The sequence below is a fragment of the Maylandia zebra genome, linkage group LG14 (genome assembly GCF_041146795.1).
Source record: "Maylandia zebra isolate NMK-2024a linkage group LG14, Mzebra_GT3a, whole genome shotgun sequence".
Taxonomy (NCBI): Eukaryota; Metazoa; Chordata; class Actinopteri; order Cichliformes; family Cichlidae; genus Maylandia; species Maylandia zebra.
In genome coordinates, this window is record NC_135180.1 from 7622234 (window position 1) to 7640681 (window position 18448).

An 18448-nucleotide genomic window follows, 5' to 3' on the forward strand; every position below is an offset into this window, starting at 1 on the left:
GATGGAGAGTAGTAGTCGGAATAAATTAACCTTCACTTTTTTTTTTAACTTCCTTCTCTCTTTGCTTCCTTTTTTTTCAAACTTCGTTCCCCAGGAGTGAGAATATATGTTGACCCCTTTACCTATGAGGACCCCAACCAGGCCGTCCGTGAGTTTGCCAAAGAGATCGATGCCTCCTGTATCAAGATTGAGAAAGTGATTGGCATTGGTGAGGAGATTTTTTTTTCCTACATTACATGCATGAATACCTATTGGAAAAAGATCACATTTTGTATTTGTTTCATACAAACACACCTTTCTCTGTGATATGTGGACTTTTTGTGGCCTCTTTGAGATTAAAATCCATTGTTTTCCCAGACTTTAACATGTGGCTTCTGGCTCTAGAGAGGTCAACAAGTTAAAAAAAAAAATCAACAGTGGCTAAATACGTTGTCCATGCTATTCCTTGGGCCAGAGAAAAGTCATCCAATGACAAAATAATAAAGAGAAAGAATCAATATCCATTTCCCCCTCTCTCTGCTCCAGTGGGTGGAGGGAGGAGGGGGAGTAAAGGATTAGAGACCCTGATCAATGTTTAAAGTGGAACCTTTCTAACCTACAGACACACACACACACAAACAGACGTGTAGGGGCACACTCTTTTTGATTTGATTTATAGTCTGTGGATCAGAGTGCTCGTGTATCAGCACTTCACATTTTCATCTGTTTTTTTTTTTTTTTGCTGTTCTTGCTGTTGATTCAGGGGAATTTGGAGAGGTCTGCAGTGGACGCCTGAAGATGCCCGGCAAGAGGGAGATCTGCGTGGCCATAAAGACTCTGAAGGCTGGCTATACAGACAAGCAGAGGAGGGACTTCCTGTCCGAGGCCAGCATCATGGGCCAGTTCGACCACCCCAACATCATTCACCTGGAGGGCGTGGTCACCAAATGTATGTCAAGGATTCATTTTTACAGAATGTGTTTCAAATGAGGGGAGGAAAGTGTTTTGCGCAGGTGAAATTGCTTCTGGAAATTGCAATAATGCTTAGCTCACACACATACAATTACTATTATATTCTAAAAGGGCAGTCATTTCTGCTGTCTCCCTCGAAAAATGTAGCAATAAATCATCACAAAGTGCAGTTCTGGGTGACTTTGGAGAAAGGTGAGCGTAGGGACAAGCCTGTTTTTACTCACACGCCTGCGCACTAGTGTATATCTTAATGCTTCTGTGCGGACATTTTACAAAGATTTCACAATATTCTCAGATAAATGCGTATTTTTGAGCATCGTCCGCACGTCCCATCCTGGCTTATCCCCAGGTGGGTTTCTGTCCAGATGGAAGGGGTCCAGCATTGCCGTGGAGGGGGAGGTGGTTGTAGAGGTAGCTGGGCAGTTGGGAGAGGGGTGGGTGTGGGAGTCTAATGGGCCCAGGAACAGGCCCTGTAGCACGGCACCAGACTCATTAATCATGGTGTCAGCTGTAAATGTGTTTGGGGTTAGGGAGTGATACCCTATCCCTTCTCTATCTGCTGCTGCATGGCCACAAAACACTGGCCAAATCTCCCTCCTCCTGCCCTCAGTGCTCTCTCCGTTTCTCCCCCTCTTTTACACCTTCCCCTGATGTTATTTGTTCGGCTATAGGTATGTGTGTGTGGGTGTGTGCTGTGTGTGTGGGTGTCTTGTCAGCACATGCCAACATCCGGTACCTTTGATTGCATGCATGTGTGCCTGAGTGTTACCATGTAGCCTCGGCTACATGTGCCTTAATGTGTCGTGATACTGCTCATCTCTATCTGTGCTAGATAAAACTGCCATTCTCACTGTAGAACACACACACACACACACACACACACACACACACACACACACACACACACACACACACACACATATATGTATAGATATACCCACACACAAACATGCAGCCCAGCCGGAGCTGAAAGTGAACAGCAGCACAGGCAGAATTGCTTATCACCTATCACACCTCACATGGCGGGGAATGACCTCTCAGACCTCGCAGCGGCGGCGTGAGAACGACAGAGAAAAAAGGCGGACAGATGGAGAAAGGAAGAGAAACCAGAGACGAGCTGCTGCCAGGGAAGGTGCAAATAGAGATGCCGGACAGTTAGGAGCTGATGGATGAGAGGAAAGACAGGGCGACGCAGAGAGAGGGAAAGCAGAGGGTGCTCGAGCTACTCAACCGGAGGCTGAAAACAAAAAGATGGGGGGGAGGAAGGAGCGACGCAGCGGTGACAAGAGAGCTGGAGTGAAAGGACGGCGAACCAAACGCAAGAAGGGCGTCCGAAAACTCCCACTCCACCTCCTTCCACTCTTACTTTTGAGAGCTTGACACGAGGTTTGGGCAAATTAGTCCTTCACACTTGAGTGTGTCAGTGGAATCTATTAAAAATCCATTATTTGAATTGCGCCCCACTCTCCATTACAATCAAGTTAAAAGGAATTCTCAATCTGGCCTCAGTTTGCTGGCATGTCCAACAGAGCCAATTAAGGCTTATTAATTATGGAGGAACTCCAAATAGGGACTAAAATACATAAATGTGCAAAAATCTCTCGCTGAAGACTTGCTGGCTGTGGTCCACCATCTTGAAGGCTATATTTAATGTTTCTATCACGTTGGTGTGTAATTAAAAATCGAGCATCCATTAAAGCTTGAAATCAGACGTGATGTTCTTAATGGGTGATTTACATGAAGTAAGAGCGTGCTGGTTTTTTTTTTTAAAAAGGTCCGCTTTTAAAACCCAGATCTTTGTTTGCTGCTAACGCCAGGGCCTCCGGAGGACATTTGCCCAACGTTCCCCCAATATTGTCCCCCTGACGCGTTTTTTTTCCCCCCTCTGCCATCTCCCTGTTTTGTTGGCAGGTGATAATCGGCCCACTGGTGGGTTCCTCGCCCAGAGTTCATTGCCAAAGGCGGCAGGGCGTATTCAGTAAACAAGGAATTAGCATGCAAATGGCCTGGAAGGAAGAGGGCGGGGCTGGGAAGGCGAGAGTTTAAGGTCGCAGGTCAGACTCTCCTCAGACTTGATTGCGGAGCTGTCAATCACCGGCGGCCCTGAGGCAGAGGCACGCAACAAAGGGAACAAAGATGGCTGACAAAGACGGCCCCCTCTGCTCTCATACAACTTTCGCCGAACTTCCTCTTTTTAGGGCATCGCCGGAGTGCCCCGTAATTAATGGAGTGCCAATCACGCAGCGGGTAAGGCAGTGACTGACGGCCTCTTGGCACGGCCAGAGACCCGCAGCAGAGCAGAGGAACTTCACCTTCTCAGCGGGCTTCTGCAGCTCTCGACATTCTGCTGGAGCACTCGAGAGGCTTCATACAAGCTCCCCTTAAGGCGGAGGCTTTAAGTCAGCAGTTTTCTATAAGGCTGTAAGCTTTTAAGTCCACCTTAACTGTGCCACTCGAAATGGAGCACAAAGAGCGACGCTGTTCTAGGAGGCGAATGTGTGGCAGCACTTTTCAGCATGTGTTGTTGCCGTGGCTGGTTAGGCACCAGCTTGCTGCAGTTTTGGGACAAAAACAAGCGGGTCGCCCTTCCTTTCCCTTTTTTATCTCTCTTCTCCTCTGATATGCCCCTCCCTCCCTCCGTCCTAAGAGACAAAGACAGACAGACAGAGACCCACCAGGGAATGTCCACCCTCCCCGCCGCCTGCCCCGGCTCAGATAAAGACGCAGACGCTCCCCCAAGAGAGACAGAGAGGGATGGGGTGAAAAAAGGCCAGAGAGGATTGGCAGGGTTCACGGAGGATAAAAACGAGGAGAGGGAATGAGCGAGGGAGGAGTGGGGGAAAAAAGAGAGCAACAGAGATGAGCTAGCAGGAGAGTGACAGATGCGTCGAAAGTTGGCAGAGGAGAAAGAGGGCAAAGGGACAGTGAGTGACAGAAATAGCGAGTTAGGGGGATTCTGGGTGGGTGACTGTGATGAGACTTTGGATAATACGCCCAGAGTCAGATCATATTTGCATAAACACAAGATGGTGTGTGTGTGTGTGTGTGTGTGTGTGTGTGTGTGTGTGTGTGTGTGTGTGTGTGGTGTTTTGTTTCAGTGGAGATGCCTTTGCATGTTAAGGGAAAAACGGGGGACGTCAGGGCAACGGTAACACACAGCTAATTAAATCACTATGGGACAGAGATGGATGGCCTCACACACACAGACACACATGCATTTTCCCTGGAGAGCCCCCTCCTGCTGCGTTGAGCTGTGATGTGCGTCGTTTACCTCTATAATCATCTGCCTTTCCTTCTCTCACTCTTATTCCCACTCTCTCTCTCTCTTTCTAGGTAAACCGGTGATGATTATCACAGAGTACATGGAAAATGGATCCCTGGATGCATTCCTGAGGGTAAGTCATGCGTTTCTGTCTCCACACACACGTGTTCATGCGTGTTTGTGCATCAACGCTGATCCCATGTTATCCACCAAATTTACAAGTGTCGGTTCACAAACATTCGCACTTTGTCCTTCCCATTTATCGTCTCGCTTTTCTCCTGACAATGAGGTTGAAACAGGTGAAACTTTGTGTTTCTCAGGTTCACAGCACTACAGGTCCACTATACATCTTAACCAGTTGCACAGTGCTAGTTAAAGGGAGATGTGGAATGGAGTGGACTTTTTATAGGTCTTTTCTAATCTTACGGATCTTTACGCTATAAAGTTAAACCTTAAGACTATTACTTATTACTATACCCAATGAGCTATTAGGAGTGACCCTTCACAAGTGTCCCTGTATTTACTTAGCAGACATTTTTGTCACAGTGTGGACATTTAACAGTAATAAGGATGAGCGTTTCTCTTTTTTCCCCCGCAGAAGAACGACGGTCGGTTCACTGTCATCCAGCTGGTCGGCATTCTGCGTGGCATCGCTTCCGGCATGAAGTACCTGTCAGACATGAGCTACGTCCACCGTGACCTGGCCGCTCGCAACATCCTGGTTAACAGCAACCTGGTGTGCAAGGTGTCCGACTTCGGCATGTCCCGAGTCCTGGAGGACGACCCCGAGGCCGCATACACTACCAGGGTGAGTGCAAGCATGTTTGTGTGTTGGCGAGCATCTGTCTGACTGAGTCAGCGGGCTGTCTGTACCCTCACTTGTCGGCTTTCATTAATCAGCCCAGCTTTCAATTACAGGGAGGAAAGATCCCCATCCGCTGGACGGCCCCAGAGGCCATCGCTTATAGGAAGTTCACCTCGGCCAGTGACGTGTGGAGCTACGGCATCGTCATGTGGGAGGTGATGTCATACGGCGAGCGGCCATACTGGGACATGAGCAACCAAGATGTAAGTCAGAAGCAACGTAATCATATGCAGATAGTCATGAATAATGCACAGGGTGAATTACTGTGAGATATTAAGGCTGGGTAATGTCAAACAACTTTATAAGAATGCTTCATCATTTTAACGTAGTTATACAATTACCTGCAGCTGTGATGAAACACCAGCAGAGCGTTCCTCTTCCTTATTGCAGTGAGCTCACATGTGTGGTTCCACTAATTATGAAAAAGGGAAAAAAAAAGATAATGTATTGTGTAGGTGTGTAAAGTACAGTAATTAAGAAAAAAGTTATAAAAATGACAAAGTAATCAAACTGCCTGAAGTTTTTATAACACTTCTGCTCAGTCATAAAGTCTTACAGCCACATTTATCTGCTATCCAGGTGATCAAGGCCATTGATGAGGGCTATCGACTGCCCCCGCCCATGGACTGCCCCGTGGCACTCCACCAACTCATGCTAGACTGCTGGCAGAGAGAGAGGGCCGACCGGCCAAAGTTTGGGCAAATAGTCAACATGTTGGACAAACTGATCCGCAACCCCAACACCCTGAAGAGGACCGGGGGAGAGACCACCGTCAGGTGAGAGGAAGGAGAATGACGCAAGGGGCTGAAAAGAGGAAGAGTTTTCAGTTCCGTTTGTGCTTTGGAAAATGAACGATGACAGGAAATATCATAAGGTGATGGTTGAGTTAGTGTTGAGTGTGTTTTCAGAGGATATTTTAATCTTAGCAATGAGCAGTCCCAATATTGGTCACACAGTCTCGGGCTTAAACAGTATCAGTCCATATGCATAAAAGCAGGAGAGTGAAAATAAAATAAAAAGCAACATCTTAAAACAGTTTTCTCTGTCAGACTTCTAAGATTGCTCTGATTGCGTAATAGGAATTAATTATTTAATCAGCTTGCTGCCTTGTGGCTGTTAAGGGAAGATCGCTCTGGAATCCACTGAATGAGCTAATTAACATTATCAGGAAATTTGACAATTATATAGGTTTATTACACTTAATTTAAAATAAATTGGCAATTGTGTTACAGGAATTTCCCATTTAGTTTAATTAAACAGCCTGGAAATGTGCTAGTCACACATTCACTGCCACATTTGCAAAGTACAGCAAATTGTATAAAAGTAATACAAATACTGTTTGGATACTTCAATGGGTTATTTTCTGTTTGGGCTCTATGATGGTTCTCGAGGACCGGCCAGCTGCAGGAAAATGAGAGCCGTATGTTGAGAGTGGGCCTGAGACAAGTTAAGATGCTCTGTGTGAGAGCAGAGTCTGAGAGTGAGGTGACTGCCTGCTGTAACACGTGCGTTCACCTGTCAACCTCGATATCACGTTGACATTCATAATTAATGCATCTGTATTTTATACTCTTCATCATCTGCTTCTCGTCTACATACAGTTCTGTATGAGAGCATCAAAATTTCCATAACACATAATATTTGAGAAGCCACACCAACGTACTGACACGCGCACACACACAGCGTCCCACTCTGTCACCGCTATTTACATTCACCATTAAACATTATCTGCCAGCACCGTGTGGCTCGTTACAACGCAAACAACCTCCATAATGGCTTTCTCTGCAAACTAGCTTTAATGGTGCTTTACACACAGGAATCTAGGCGCTCTAACAGGGGGAGGAATTACAACGTTACACCGAGTTAAAAACAAACACGACCCTACGTCTCCAACACCATTACTCTTGAGCAGCCAAACGTGTTAAGGATGACCTTTGTGTGTTTATAGACTCGACGCAGGCCGACGGGAGTCTGTTTGAGTTTAACGAGTGTGCGAGCGCACACGAGCGGGTTGCGCGATCGCACACAGATGCGCACTCCTAATAGGATACAGCGAGAGCAAGCGTGGAGTCTGTGTAGAGTAATTAGCAGAGCTGAATCCTATAACTGCAGCTCTACGGTTACAAAAAGGAAAGAAGAGTATGTGTGTGTGTGGGAAGGTATCCCTGCGCATAATCTTTTCCACCTACTTAGAAGTGACGACTTAATAAAGAGCCTGACATCCAGTTCTCACAGCTCTACTCGACATCCTTTTTAAAAAGGAGAGAACGATAAAGAGGCCGAGAGCGCAAGACTTACCCAAGCGGGACAAGTGTGACTCAGACTCACCGGCCTCGTGTAAATGTTTCACAGCTGCTGCCACAGAAAGGGAGAAAGGCAGGGAAAAAAGAGGGAGGACAAATATGCTGATGAATATCTGAATGTGAAGAGGGACTCCAAGCACACTGTAAAATTCACCGAAGTGTGCCCAGGTTGTGTGTTTTCCGTGAAATAAGGATTAACTAACTGTATCGGTGACACCAGAGGAGGAGCTGTGTTTGACTTGGCTCAGTTTTTGGGTGCAGCCTGCAAAATACAGACACAAAAAAAATACAAAATTGCTAAGCTGACACATTTGGTGTTTCAATCAGGGAGGACAAGCTAGGGAGAAGTGTAGCTCGGTGCTTTTTACAGCTTGTAATTGTCACACATTTTTGACACTACAGCACAGAAGCATAGTTAAGAATTATGGAATAATTCCCGCAATGTGGCCGTTGCTGCAGTTGAGGTGAATCGGAGGTAATCAAAGATGGAGATGATTATGCTTCAAGTAAAAAGCACTTGAACAACTGGCTTTCATCATCTACATGCAAACAGCTGCATACAGTGCAGTAGCTTTAAACACAACGAGGAGTTTGATTTCGTGAAATAACCTCGTCACTTTTCTCCACCTATTACAGGCCCACTACCACCCTGCTTGAGCCAGGGAGTCCCGAGGTGTCCGCGGCTGTGGGCACAGTGGAGGACTGGCTGCAGGCCATCGGCATGGAGAGATACTGCGATAACTTCACGGCCGCCGGCTACACAACTCCAGAGGCCGTGGTCCACATGACGCAAGAGTAAGCACTTTGCCCACAATCATACTTTTACCATGCTGCAAGTGATTTTGAAGGATGAGGAGAATGAAACAGAAAACTAAAGGAAATGCCAAGCATCACAGTGAAATAGGAAAGTTTTTGTAAAAGTAGGCAATTTTATGATTTTTCTTTAACTTGTTACGCTATTATTGAGTTTGTAATAGCTCACACAAACCATTACAAACAGTTTACAAAGAGGGTGCTGCACCACCTCCTTGTGATTGTTTTGGTTACTAGTGGGTCGACAGGTCGCTCTTAGTTTCCATGGCAGACGGTGACTTGTTTGCAAACACCCACTTATCTACCACAGAGCAGAAGAAAAACCTGCAAAAGTGTGGCACAAACCGGAAACAGAGTAAGTGAAAGTTGTTTCAAAAGATGAAACATCTACTTTTAAGATGAATGGTCTCCCCTTTCAGTTTGCCATCCAGTTTGCAAGTAGTTGGTGAGAGTTTGCAGGCAAGTCAGTGCCTGCAGGAATATCCTCACAACCAAAACAACTGTGAAGAGGTTTTAGGGCAGCATTACAAAGCTGTTTGGGAACACAGTTGCCAACTGGCTGGGGCAAGTGGTGTCACTGGGATCCTATTTAGACATTACTAGAGATCTTAGGAGACATGATTAGCAACAACTGTGTTTATCTATTATTTTATGACAAAACAGTGAAATCACATTTTCTCATTAAACCTTTTCAAAGAGAGACAGATTAAAACACCTTCATAAATATAAAGCTAAGCTGAGCATAAGACATGAAAACAGCCAACCTGCTGTTTCCAAATGTAACAGCTTAGAAACATGTTGTGTTCATACGCAAACACTCGGTTTTACGTCAGGCAAAAATAAGCTAATTTCCTGAAATACTCCTGGCAAACTGTGCTTTTAGAATTTACACTAAAATAAGCTAAGCTAGTTTTCAAAAATAATTCAAGGAATTAAGCTACTATGTTACCTCTGCTTCAGTTATATATGAACTAAAATAAACTAAATGAATCTAATCCAGTCACCTCAAATAATTTGAGCACACTGCTAGCGACTTAACTTTGCTTCAGATGTTAAGGATAAGCTAAGCTATGCTAGTTAGCTCAAGTAATTGGAGCATGTTTTTGGCTGTTTCCCTCTGCTTAAGTTTTTAGTCAAGTTAAGCGGTTCCCCCGGTGTCTCTGCTTCATTTTTAGCACACAGTTTCTGTTATCCCCTTATTAAGGTATTCTGTGACACATTTAGAAAGGAAAACATGAGTTAAATTTGTCACTTCTTTATTATATCCACATTTTTCTTCTGCTAAGATTACACGATTAGAGTTGCCGTGTTGGCAAGTGAAATTCCTTATACAGCAGTTAAACTGTCAGACCAGTTTCCACTGGTAGGCTGTAAAATTCATCATGTGGATCAGGCCTCCGTGTGCATGTTATTGTTGTCCTCGGTCCTAAAAGGCCTCTTCTCCCAATCCTTTTCAGGGACATGGCACGCATAGGCATCTCCTCCGCAGCGCACCAGAACAAGATCCTGACCAGTGTCCAGGGAATGCTATCCCAAATGCAACAGATGCAAGGCAGAATGGTTCCCGTCTGAGAAGATTAAAACAAAGAAAAAAGGAAGCAAAACGACTTTGTTTCTTATGAAAAAAAAAACAAATAACAAAAAAGATTAAATATTAAAAAAAGAGACAAATCAACTATGAAGAAATAGTTTACCTCATCCATGCACTTTAAATTGGATCTAAAAGAAAAGAAGACATTGATGAAGAAGGGAAAAAGTGTTGCAAATGGCACCTTTTTTTCAAAAATCATACCTTTACCTTGCCCTTTTAGTTGTTTTTGGAGAATGGGACACTTCTATCTGCAGCATTTATGGATAGATGGAGGGGACGGCTGGAAAAGTGCTTCCGAGAGGCCAATCTGGAGTGCCTTTAATGGTCTGGAATGAAAAGCGGGGGAGGGGGATCGTACCTTTTCTTCCTCCTTTTGCAGAGAGTGTTATTTCTGGAACTTTCTCTCTGGAATAATCCACAGAGCATTTTTTTTTTTTGATTTTCTGTGTTTATTGTACATGAATTGTTTCTGTGGGACTCAGAGGCTGCCCCGGCCACCATTGTTCTCTCTCTCAGCTGGAACTGTTTGATATCTTCCAGAAAAAATGGACAATCCTAGCCGTCAGATATAAACAGTGAATCTCTGACAGGCTGGGGGTTGGATTCTTCGGGGGGGGGGGAGGGGGGGGGAGGGGTCAAGATGGCTGTGCAGGGAGGGCTTATTTTAAGGAGCTATTTGTGTTGCGTTTTTTTGTTTTTTGCTCTGTTCTGGCCTGTTTTTTTTCTCCCAGATCGCTGTATTATGTTGCCCTCAGGACATTTCTGAGAATGTCTTTGATCTTCCAGAGGAGCCTTTCCACTCCCCTGTCTTCCCAAAAAAACAAAAACAAAAACAAAAAAAACACAGTCAAAAAAAATAAATAAAATCCCACCCTGCTACACCTTCAATAAACACGCAGTTCGGATTCTCCCATCCATCTCCCCACGTGGATCGAAGTCCCATCCCCATCACTACTGCAGGACCAACCAACTCTTCCACACCACTTTTGACGGACGCCCGTTTGGACCACATGAGTTGGTTTTATAAGCGGAATGTGAGATGAAGAAATTTGCCAAGACGTTATCGGACACGGGGGGCAACAGGGATGCAGAAAGAGTCATCAGCGTCAGGAAATATTCAAAAAAAGAAAAAGAAAACGATGGAGGATCAAGGTGAGAGTTGACAGTCTTTTGTTTTCATTTTGTTACCAAAACTTAGCAAAGAAACAACTCTATTAAAGAAAAGAAAATACAGACATTGGATTAAAGCTCCCTTTATTATCGAAGTGTGCTTCTAATATAACCACAGAGTGCCTGTGAGAGTCATTAGATCCCCCTATCACTGGCCCCTCAGCTCTAGAAGCCGTGTTAATTAACAAGCAGGTTGCTCCACCTCAGGCAGCAAGAGCGGATCAATAGCCACTGGTCTGTGATCAGTCTGCGGGCCTGATGCCTCTGGCATATTAATGAGAAAAATTTATCAGCGGCTGACTCCCATTGAGCCTGACAGAGCCCAGCAGAGCTCCAAGGCACTTTCCAAGAACGAAGAGAGGCGCTCTGGGGTGTTAACTTTCTTCTGAGCCAACACACCAGCACGTTGTCACGGTACCAGAGGGTCCTAACGCAGGGTCTTAATTAATTTTGGCATATCAGATGCTACGTACTGCTCTCTTGTTGGTTAACCCGTGGCCAGATTTATTTGACTTTTTTTTTTTTAAATAATTTGAGCATCATAATTTATGTGCATAAATTAGCACTTGCCCACAAGGTAATAAAGTGAAGGTTAAGCTTACACAGTTCAAGGCTTAGTTTCATTTATTCAACACTGATTTATTGGACACAGCTACCACTTTGATACTGGTAAAGCAGTATGGATGTGAAACAGCTGACTGTCCTCATTGACAAGAGAGAAACTAGATACCAAAAGTAATTGTTCATATTTTACGTGAGTACAGTGCCAGTTAAACCCCCAGATGCAAACCCCCGTCTGGTTCTGTGATGGAAGGTTGTTAACACAGTGGAAAGTAAGATGAACCAGATCTAGAAAATGAATGTTTACATGTAGGCGAGTGGAGTAAAAAGTCCCTACTTTCTGAAAAAAGCCAAACTATCTAACACTGTGTGCAGTATTATGGAAATCCTAAACTTCTCAGTGGCATTTAAGTATACATTCAACTCAATTCAGTTCTATTTATGTATCACCTCAAGACACTTTGTATTGAGGCAAAGACCCTACAATAATTCCAATAAAGAGACATGTAATAAATATCTTTAAAGAGAATGTTTCAGTTGTCAGATTGGCTCAATTAGGAGTGTTTTCATACTTGAGGCAAATCGATCAGTTGTAACATGCAAAAGATCCTCGGTTTGAGATTGTGAGGAGACACGGATCCCTGGGAGGGTTGAGTCAGGAAGGGAATCTGGTGTAAACATTTGATTTATCTGCTGTGGTGACTCCTTGCAAACAAGTGAGCAGCAGAACCCTCACCAGCATTCTCTCAAAAACTCTGTTATTAAAAGTCGAGTGTTGGAACGTTTGGTTACTTCTCGCTGCGTTTTAATTAATTAATTTTTGTCTATGCAGGATTAGCCAAAGCTCAAGCCGGTGTAGTCGCATTGCTTGTTTTGTCTTAGCAACACACCAGAAGAGTGTTTCTGGTTTTGTTACTGTATATGTGTGACTATATACATGTTTTGTTACACAGGCAGTTGTTTCTAATTATTAGTGTTTCTTATTATATCAGTGTCTATCATTTATTAAAGATCTTCTTGAACGTGTGGTTAATTGTAAACGATCAATCACTTCTTGCCTGTGAAATGTTGACAACTTTACAAAGGAATTAAATCGTTGAGTTTTTGACGTGCGCCAATAAGTCGAGGGCATGTTTCATATATTGTGCGCACAGAGCAACATGTGGCACGCAGAAGTTAGTACACTTCTTGCCTGGAAATCCATATTTCGCCCCCTCAGGCCAGCAGTTCGCAGACTCTGGACGCTCTGGCTTTGGCGCTCGGTTTTTGTTTAGCAGATGAGTCGAATGTTCCATGGAGCTGGAGCCGGCGAGCAGGGTTGTTGGTCAGAACTGGATGCCAAGCAGAAATTGTTTATGTTCTAAACCACCGTGACTGATGCAGCCTCTCATTCCTCCTCCTCTTTTTTTTTTCCTCTTTTCTTCCCAGCTGCTGCCGTCCATCACAAACAGGATCCCATCCTCCCTCGCTCCCTCACCACAACTGGATTTCTTCCCCGCTATTCCTTCTTTGTCTTCCTCCTCCTGGCTACCCTTCCACTCCTCACCGACACAGAGATGACAAATGTATACCCCCTCGAGCGTCTGAGACGTCCGCTGTCCCTCAAAACACGTCAACTTGACAAACTCGTCGCCGTCCATCAATCCGGCCCCGCGCTGGAATTACTCTGAATGAATTTAACAGCATCAAAAAGAGAACAAAGGAAGAATGTAAAATAACGGAGGAGCCCCTCTCCAGCTGATGATGATGATGATGATTATTTTTTTCCTGAAAGTTTGGTTTTATTTTGTGTGTTGTTTTTTGCTTTTTTTAATTATTGTTTCATTCTGTTTGCATGTAAAGTAACAAGAGTTTTATTTGAGCGAATGCGATGACGAGTGTGCACGTGGGTGTGTGCGTCTCTGTGAGTGGCAACGTCTTTGAAGTACTATCAGTAAATGTGTCTGTTTTCATGCCACTGTGCAGGAGGAGGAGATAACAGAGTTGTATAGTTTTTGATATTAAAAAAAAACACAAAAAAGACTTTTTTCTTTCTTTTCTTTTTTTTTTTTTGCTTTTTTGTGTCGTCTAAAAAGAAAAAAAAAGGAAAAACATTGTAAGGTGTGTCGGTCATGTTGTGCAAACTTTACTCAGCAACAGCATTTGTTAAAACAACTTTCATGGAATCCGACCCATTCCTGCTCCGGCAGCGACGACGGCTTGTGAATGGACACATGGAGACTACAGAGCTGCACGTGACTAACGGTCTCCCCGTGCGTACAATCGCATCAATCTGGACCTCAGACTACTGCGAGCCCGTGACAAGTCGAGGAGGAAACGTTGGCGCCGTCTTCTCCACGTGGATGTGGGGTGGGAGGGGAGAACAGATTCTAAATGACACACCTTTAAAGAAGCAAGTGGCGTGAGGAATATGGTGTCTAAGGAGGGAGAACTGTTTATGCTTTTTTTTGTTTTTTAATTTTGTTTTTTAATTTTGTTGTTGCTTTTTTTTTTTTTTTAATATTCAGACCACAACATACAGTTACAGGTTTAACGATGGATATTTTGCTCATTTATCTCTTTAAACTATACTTATGTGAATGTTTTGAACTCGTAAGTGATGCTTCATGTAATATGAAAGAAACACCTCCATCCTTAATACAGCTCTACTGTTTCCTTTTTTTTTCTTTTTTTTTTTTTTAGCAGTGTGTTTTCGGATGTTGGGGTTATCTGTGGACAAAAGGACCTGTTTGGAAATATGCAAGACATGCTGGGAAAGAGAATGAAACTAGAATGTACTGTAAAATACTTTTTTCCTTTACTTAAATGTCAGATGATTTAAAAAGAAAAAAACCAACAAAAAAAATCAACAACAAAAAGCAAGAGTTAATGTTTGTCATTGTATGCCTTCCGATGCCATATGATCTAGCCATGTAGATCTAACATTCTCTCAATCTTTTTTTGTACTTGTTTTTTTTGGGCCGGGGGGGGGGGGCATGGTCATGATTTTTTCAGTTTTTTTTCTTTTGCTTTGTTTTTGTTTTGGTCAATGAACTCTAGGTACATGTAACTTATGTCATTTATTTATGTCCTTTTATATCTAGTTTGTAAAATAATAGCCTAAAGTGAAGAAAAATAATGGGGTGCCAAAGTGCATTCTTATTAAAGTAGAAAGTACATGATGATCGTTGTGCCTCTCATTTATGCGTGCACGTACGTGGCGTTCCCTTCATCTGTTGTTGGAGCTATTATGCCCGTAAAGGAGAGCTGATAACCTAGCTATCACACATGGAGCACCGTGTTACATGATTGGGTGTAATTGATGGCTTATGTAACTAAAGGAACGGGCCAAGGTAGCACATCAGGCAGATTCGTAGCTGTGGCCCGTCTGTTGGCAGTTTGTTCGCTCTTCAGCACACGCTCAGCAGATATCATGACTCTGGACAACTCCTCTCGGGCCAAGAGGCAGCAGCAGGGGCTGCTCACTTGGCATACAGTATGTCTATTAATGTGTGTGTGTATGTGTGTTTAATCAGAACAACATCTGCTTCCTGCACTCATTTCCAGCAGCGATAAACCACTGATTGTCCTCAGTCTTTGATAAGGGCCGAGGGGTTGAGAGTGGTGGTGGGTACAGTTTCAGAAACAGCTTGTGTGAACGTTGAGCCAAGTGGCATTTTACACGTTCCTTGAGCCATCACCAGCGCAAGGCAAGCGTACATTAAAGCCTGAAGTCTGCAGTGGGAGATGGTTATCGGCCTCAAAGGGGGAAAGTATGCCTCCTTTGGAGATTATTGGCAAGCTTAAAGGGGGAACACGAAAGACGATTAGTCAGAAGACTTGGGTTGATAAATTTTCCCTGAAGCTCAGAATTCTTTTTTTCCTTTTTGATTTTGCATGTGTAAAGCATGCATTTAAACACTGGGAATATTTTGTGCATGTCAAGAGAAAGTCAGGTTTATCTATGTCATGGGAATTGACAGTAGATTCTTTTCTGGGAAACGGAGACCTGTACAAAATTCTAGGCCAGTGGATCCATGGAGATGTCAAACTATTTCACTGAAAGTCATTTTAAGATATCCACAAGGGAACCTGAATATCTGTAGCAAATTTCATGGCAAGTTGTAAAACAGTTGTCAGGCTTCTGTGCTTGAAGTCAGAAGTATATGCCTGAGATGACCATATTAGGATATTCCTTCATGTGACGTCAATGAGTAGAGAAGACAAAAACAAGCTTTCAGAGCAGTTAGAAACCTAAGATTTTACCCCAAAAAGATTCCTTTTATGTATCTTCCATTTTAACCGTATATGTCAGAAAACAAGGAAAGGCATAAAAGGTTTACTTTAAGATTCGCCATCAGGGGAGCGTGAATGTGTACTACATCTAACATTGTTGGCATATTTCAGTCAAAGTGGTAAATCAGCATAACTAAAATCAAGAAGGTGTGAAGCTTAAAAAAAAACAAAAACCCAAAAGGCAGGAAATAAATCAAAGAAAAGTTCTTGATGCAGCCCTAATTGAAAGAAAAAAGGAGAACAGAGCAGAAGAAACCGAGACACTGGGAGTGCAGAAATACTTGGCCGACTGCTGGACTTGGCTAACCAAAGTCAGTTAAAAGTTCAGGTAATGGCCATTATTCAGCTGGACTGCTGCCTTCCTCTTAACAAAATCAGTGCAATCCAACACCTCTGTCAGTAAAGATTCTCTTTTAGGGCCAGTTTCTCAGGGAGATACTGAAAAAGAGGTCTCTCAGGTACTTCAGCATGTGGCCCTTTTTATGGGTAGAAATAAAACACAGATGTTGGGGGAAAGAGACAATCCGATATTTGGGTCACTGTTGACTTTATCTACCAAATAATGAGAAGCTTTCCATCTCTAACAAATCTCTAAAGATTACTTGTAATGTGGGATACACAGGCCTAGTTGGTTGGAATTTTCATGTTTTACTCCCAGTGTCAGTGCTGAAAACAATGTTTCTTTTAGTGAATAAGAACATGAATTAACAATCTTTCACCAGGGACACCTATGCAACTATTATTCCCATGAAACATTGTTTCAGGGGTAACATCCAGGGGCGTGGCATCAGAAGGCTCCCTGGTTAACAGACTTGGTACGGTGGTGCAGTGGTGGTGTAAGGTTCTGTATGGATTGCAACCTTTCTGTGACTGTTACCGTGGGTTTCCTCTGGGTAGTCCAGTTTCCTCCCACAGTTCAAAACAAGCATGCAAGTGGTGATTCTAAGTTGGCCGTGGGTAGTTGAAGTGTGCAAAGCACTGGGTATGGCTTGCAGTCTAAATCTCTTCGTGCGGTAAGACTAAAAAAGCCAATTCATTTCCATTGCAATATGTAAACTGTTATATCCAGACCTTCCAATTCCACCTGTTGCTGGGTGCGTTGGTATAATATTTAATAATATATAATTGGGATGGCTGTGGATCATGTGGTAAAGCTGGTCATCTGCCAATAGATCAATCCCTGACTCCTCCAGCCTGCACACTCAAGTATCCTTGGAGCAAGTTGCCCCTGAGGCTTGCATCAGATGCTTTATGATCGTGTGTGTGACTGAGTAAATGAGAATTGACGTACAAAGCAAGAATTACAGTACAAAGTGCCTTGAGTGCTCAGTTGAACAGAGTAGTACCAATCCATTTACCATTTAATAACATTAATTTATCGCTATTGTGCTAATTATAAATACAGAACATAAACTTCTAATTCACATGCCTACTATTCTCTAACCTACAGACAAATTACCAAGTATTAACCTCCTTAGCTGAAATATAAGGCCAGTGCCGAGGTGCCTATGACAGCAGTTCTTCTAATGACCACTTGAGGCTGGCTTCAAAAACAAATCCCTATAAGGCTCCCATGTTGGGCGATCGTGGCTCAAGAGTTGGGCGTTCGTCTTGTAATCGGAAGGTTGCCGGTTCGAGCCCCGGCTCCGACAGTCTCGGCTGTTGTGTCCTTGGGCAAGACACTTCACCCGTTGCCTACTGGTGGTGGTCAGAGGGCCCGGTGGCGCCAGTGTCCAGCAGCCTCGCCTCTGTCAGTGAACCCCAGGGCGGCTGTGGCTACAATGTAGCTTGCCATTACCAGTGCGTGAATATGTGTGTGAATGGGTGGATGATTGTGTATAGTGTAAAGCGCTTTGGGGTCCTTAGGACCAAGTAAAGCGCTATACAAATACAGACCATTTACCATTTACCATGTTAAAATTGCCAAACAGACAGCATTAGAAAGCATGTTAACAGGCTGCTGCATAAAATGGTTTTGGTTTTTGTGGATAGATTCTTCCTCATAATAACACAGAGGAGGGTGATTTAAAAATACTGGTGTCTGCGTTTATTGACAGGCAGCTATAAGGTCTCTCCTCCATTATTTTGATTCACAAAACTAGATCTTTTCACTTTGCACTATTGGTGCCTTGAACATTTCTAATAGATTATCTAGTACAGCTTGATGTTTGGTGCAGACCATGGTGAAATTCTTCTATTTGATTTGCCCATTAGCGCTAATTATTTAATATATGAGTTGAATGAATGCTGCTTACTAACTAAGATACTTTGTGTTAGCTGATAACTTAGCATAAGGTAACTTCTAGCTCTAACTAACATGGCAAGACCTAAAACTTTAAGTCTAATAATGTGACTTTCAAGGTTAGGGTAGGCCCTAGTCAGCCTGTGCAAGCAGGTTACCCTGGTCTCCAGTAATTTGCACAGAAGACGTAGACTTGCGTGGAAACATTTGCCAACACTTTGCCAAAGGGGTATGAAACTGTGAAAAAAAAGTAACACAAACCAGAACACGGGATGAATTGCCTTTAAATTTGAAGTTATCCCTTTCCAAATGTGTTGGTTGCAGCGGTAATGCAACCAGCTCTTAGTATGAAGACAAACAGTCTCTGTTTCCAGTTTGCACTGTGAGTAAATGGTGAGTGTTTATAGAGAAGTTG

At 43.5% G+C, this 18448-nt stretch overlaps 1 protein-coding gene and 2 long non-coding RNA genes across 4 annotated transcripts in view; 2 read left to right on the forward strand and 1 right to left on the reverse strand.

The window, feature by feature from the left end:
* The window catches only part of epha4l (eph receptor A4, like), a 60704-nt gene extending 50705 nt beyond the window's left edge, over window positions 1-9999 (forward strand). For both annotated transcript variants that reach the window (XM_004562817.3, XM_012922321.3), the window contains exons 10-17: window positions 95-208; window positions 743-928; window positions 4285-4346; window positions 4812-5021; window positions 5132-5281; window positions 5658-5854; window positions 8018-8176; window positions 9652-9999. In XM_004562817.3, coding sequence (XP_004562874.1) covers window positions 95-208; window positions 743-928; window positions 4285-4346; window positions 4812-5021; window positions 5132-5281; window positions 5658-5854; window positions 8018-8176; window positions 9652-9766 — 1193 coding nt within the window. In that variant the 3' untranslated portion in view covers window positions 9767-9999. The remainder of the gene's footprint in view (window positions 1-94; window positions 209-742; window positions 929-4284; window positions 4347-4811; window positions 5022-5131; window positions 5282-5657; window positions 5855-8017; window positions 8177-9651) is intronic.
* Window positions 9450-10110, reverse strand: LOC143422027 (uncharacterized). The gene is made up of 3 exons (XR_013101623.1): window positions 9993-10110; window positions 9889-9913; window positions 9450-9762 (listed from the first exon to the last, which is right to left on the reverse strand). It is a non-coding gene; the product is annotated as an uncharacterized LOC143422027 (long non-coding RNA).
* Window positions 10111-10408: 298 nt separating this feature from the next.
* On the forward strand, window positions 10409-14681 carry LOC143422026 (uncharacterized). Its single transcript, XR_013101622.1, has 2 exons — window positions 10409-10937; window positions 12945-14681. It is a non-coding gene; the product is annotated as an uncharacterized LOC143422026 (long non-coding RNA).
* The last annotated feature ends 3767 nt before the right edge of the window (window positions 14682-18448 follow it).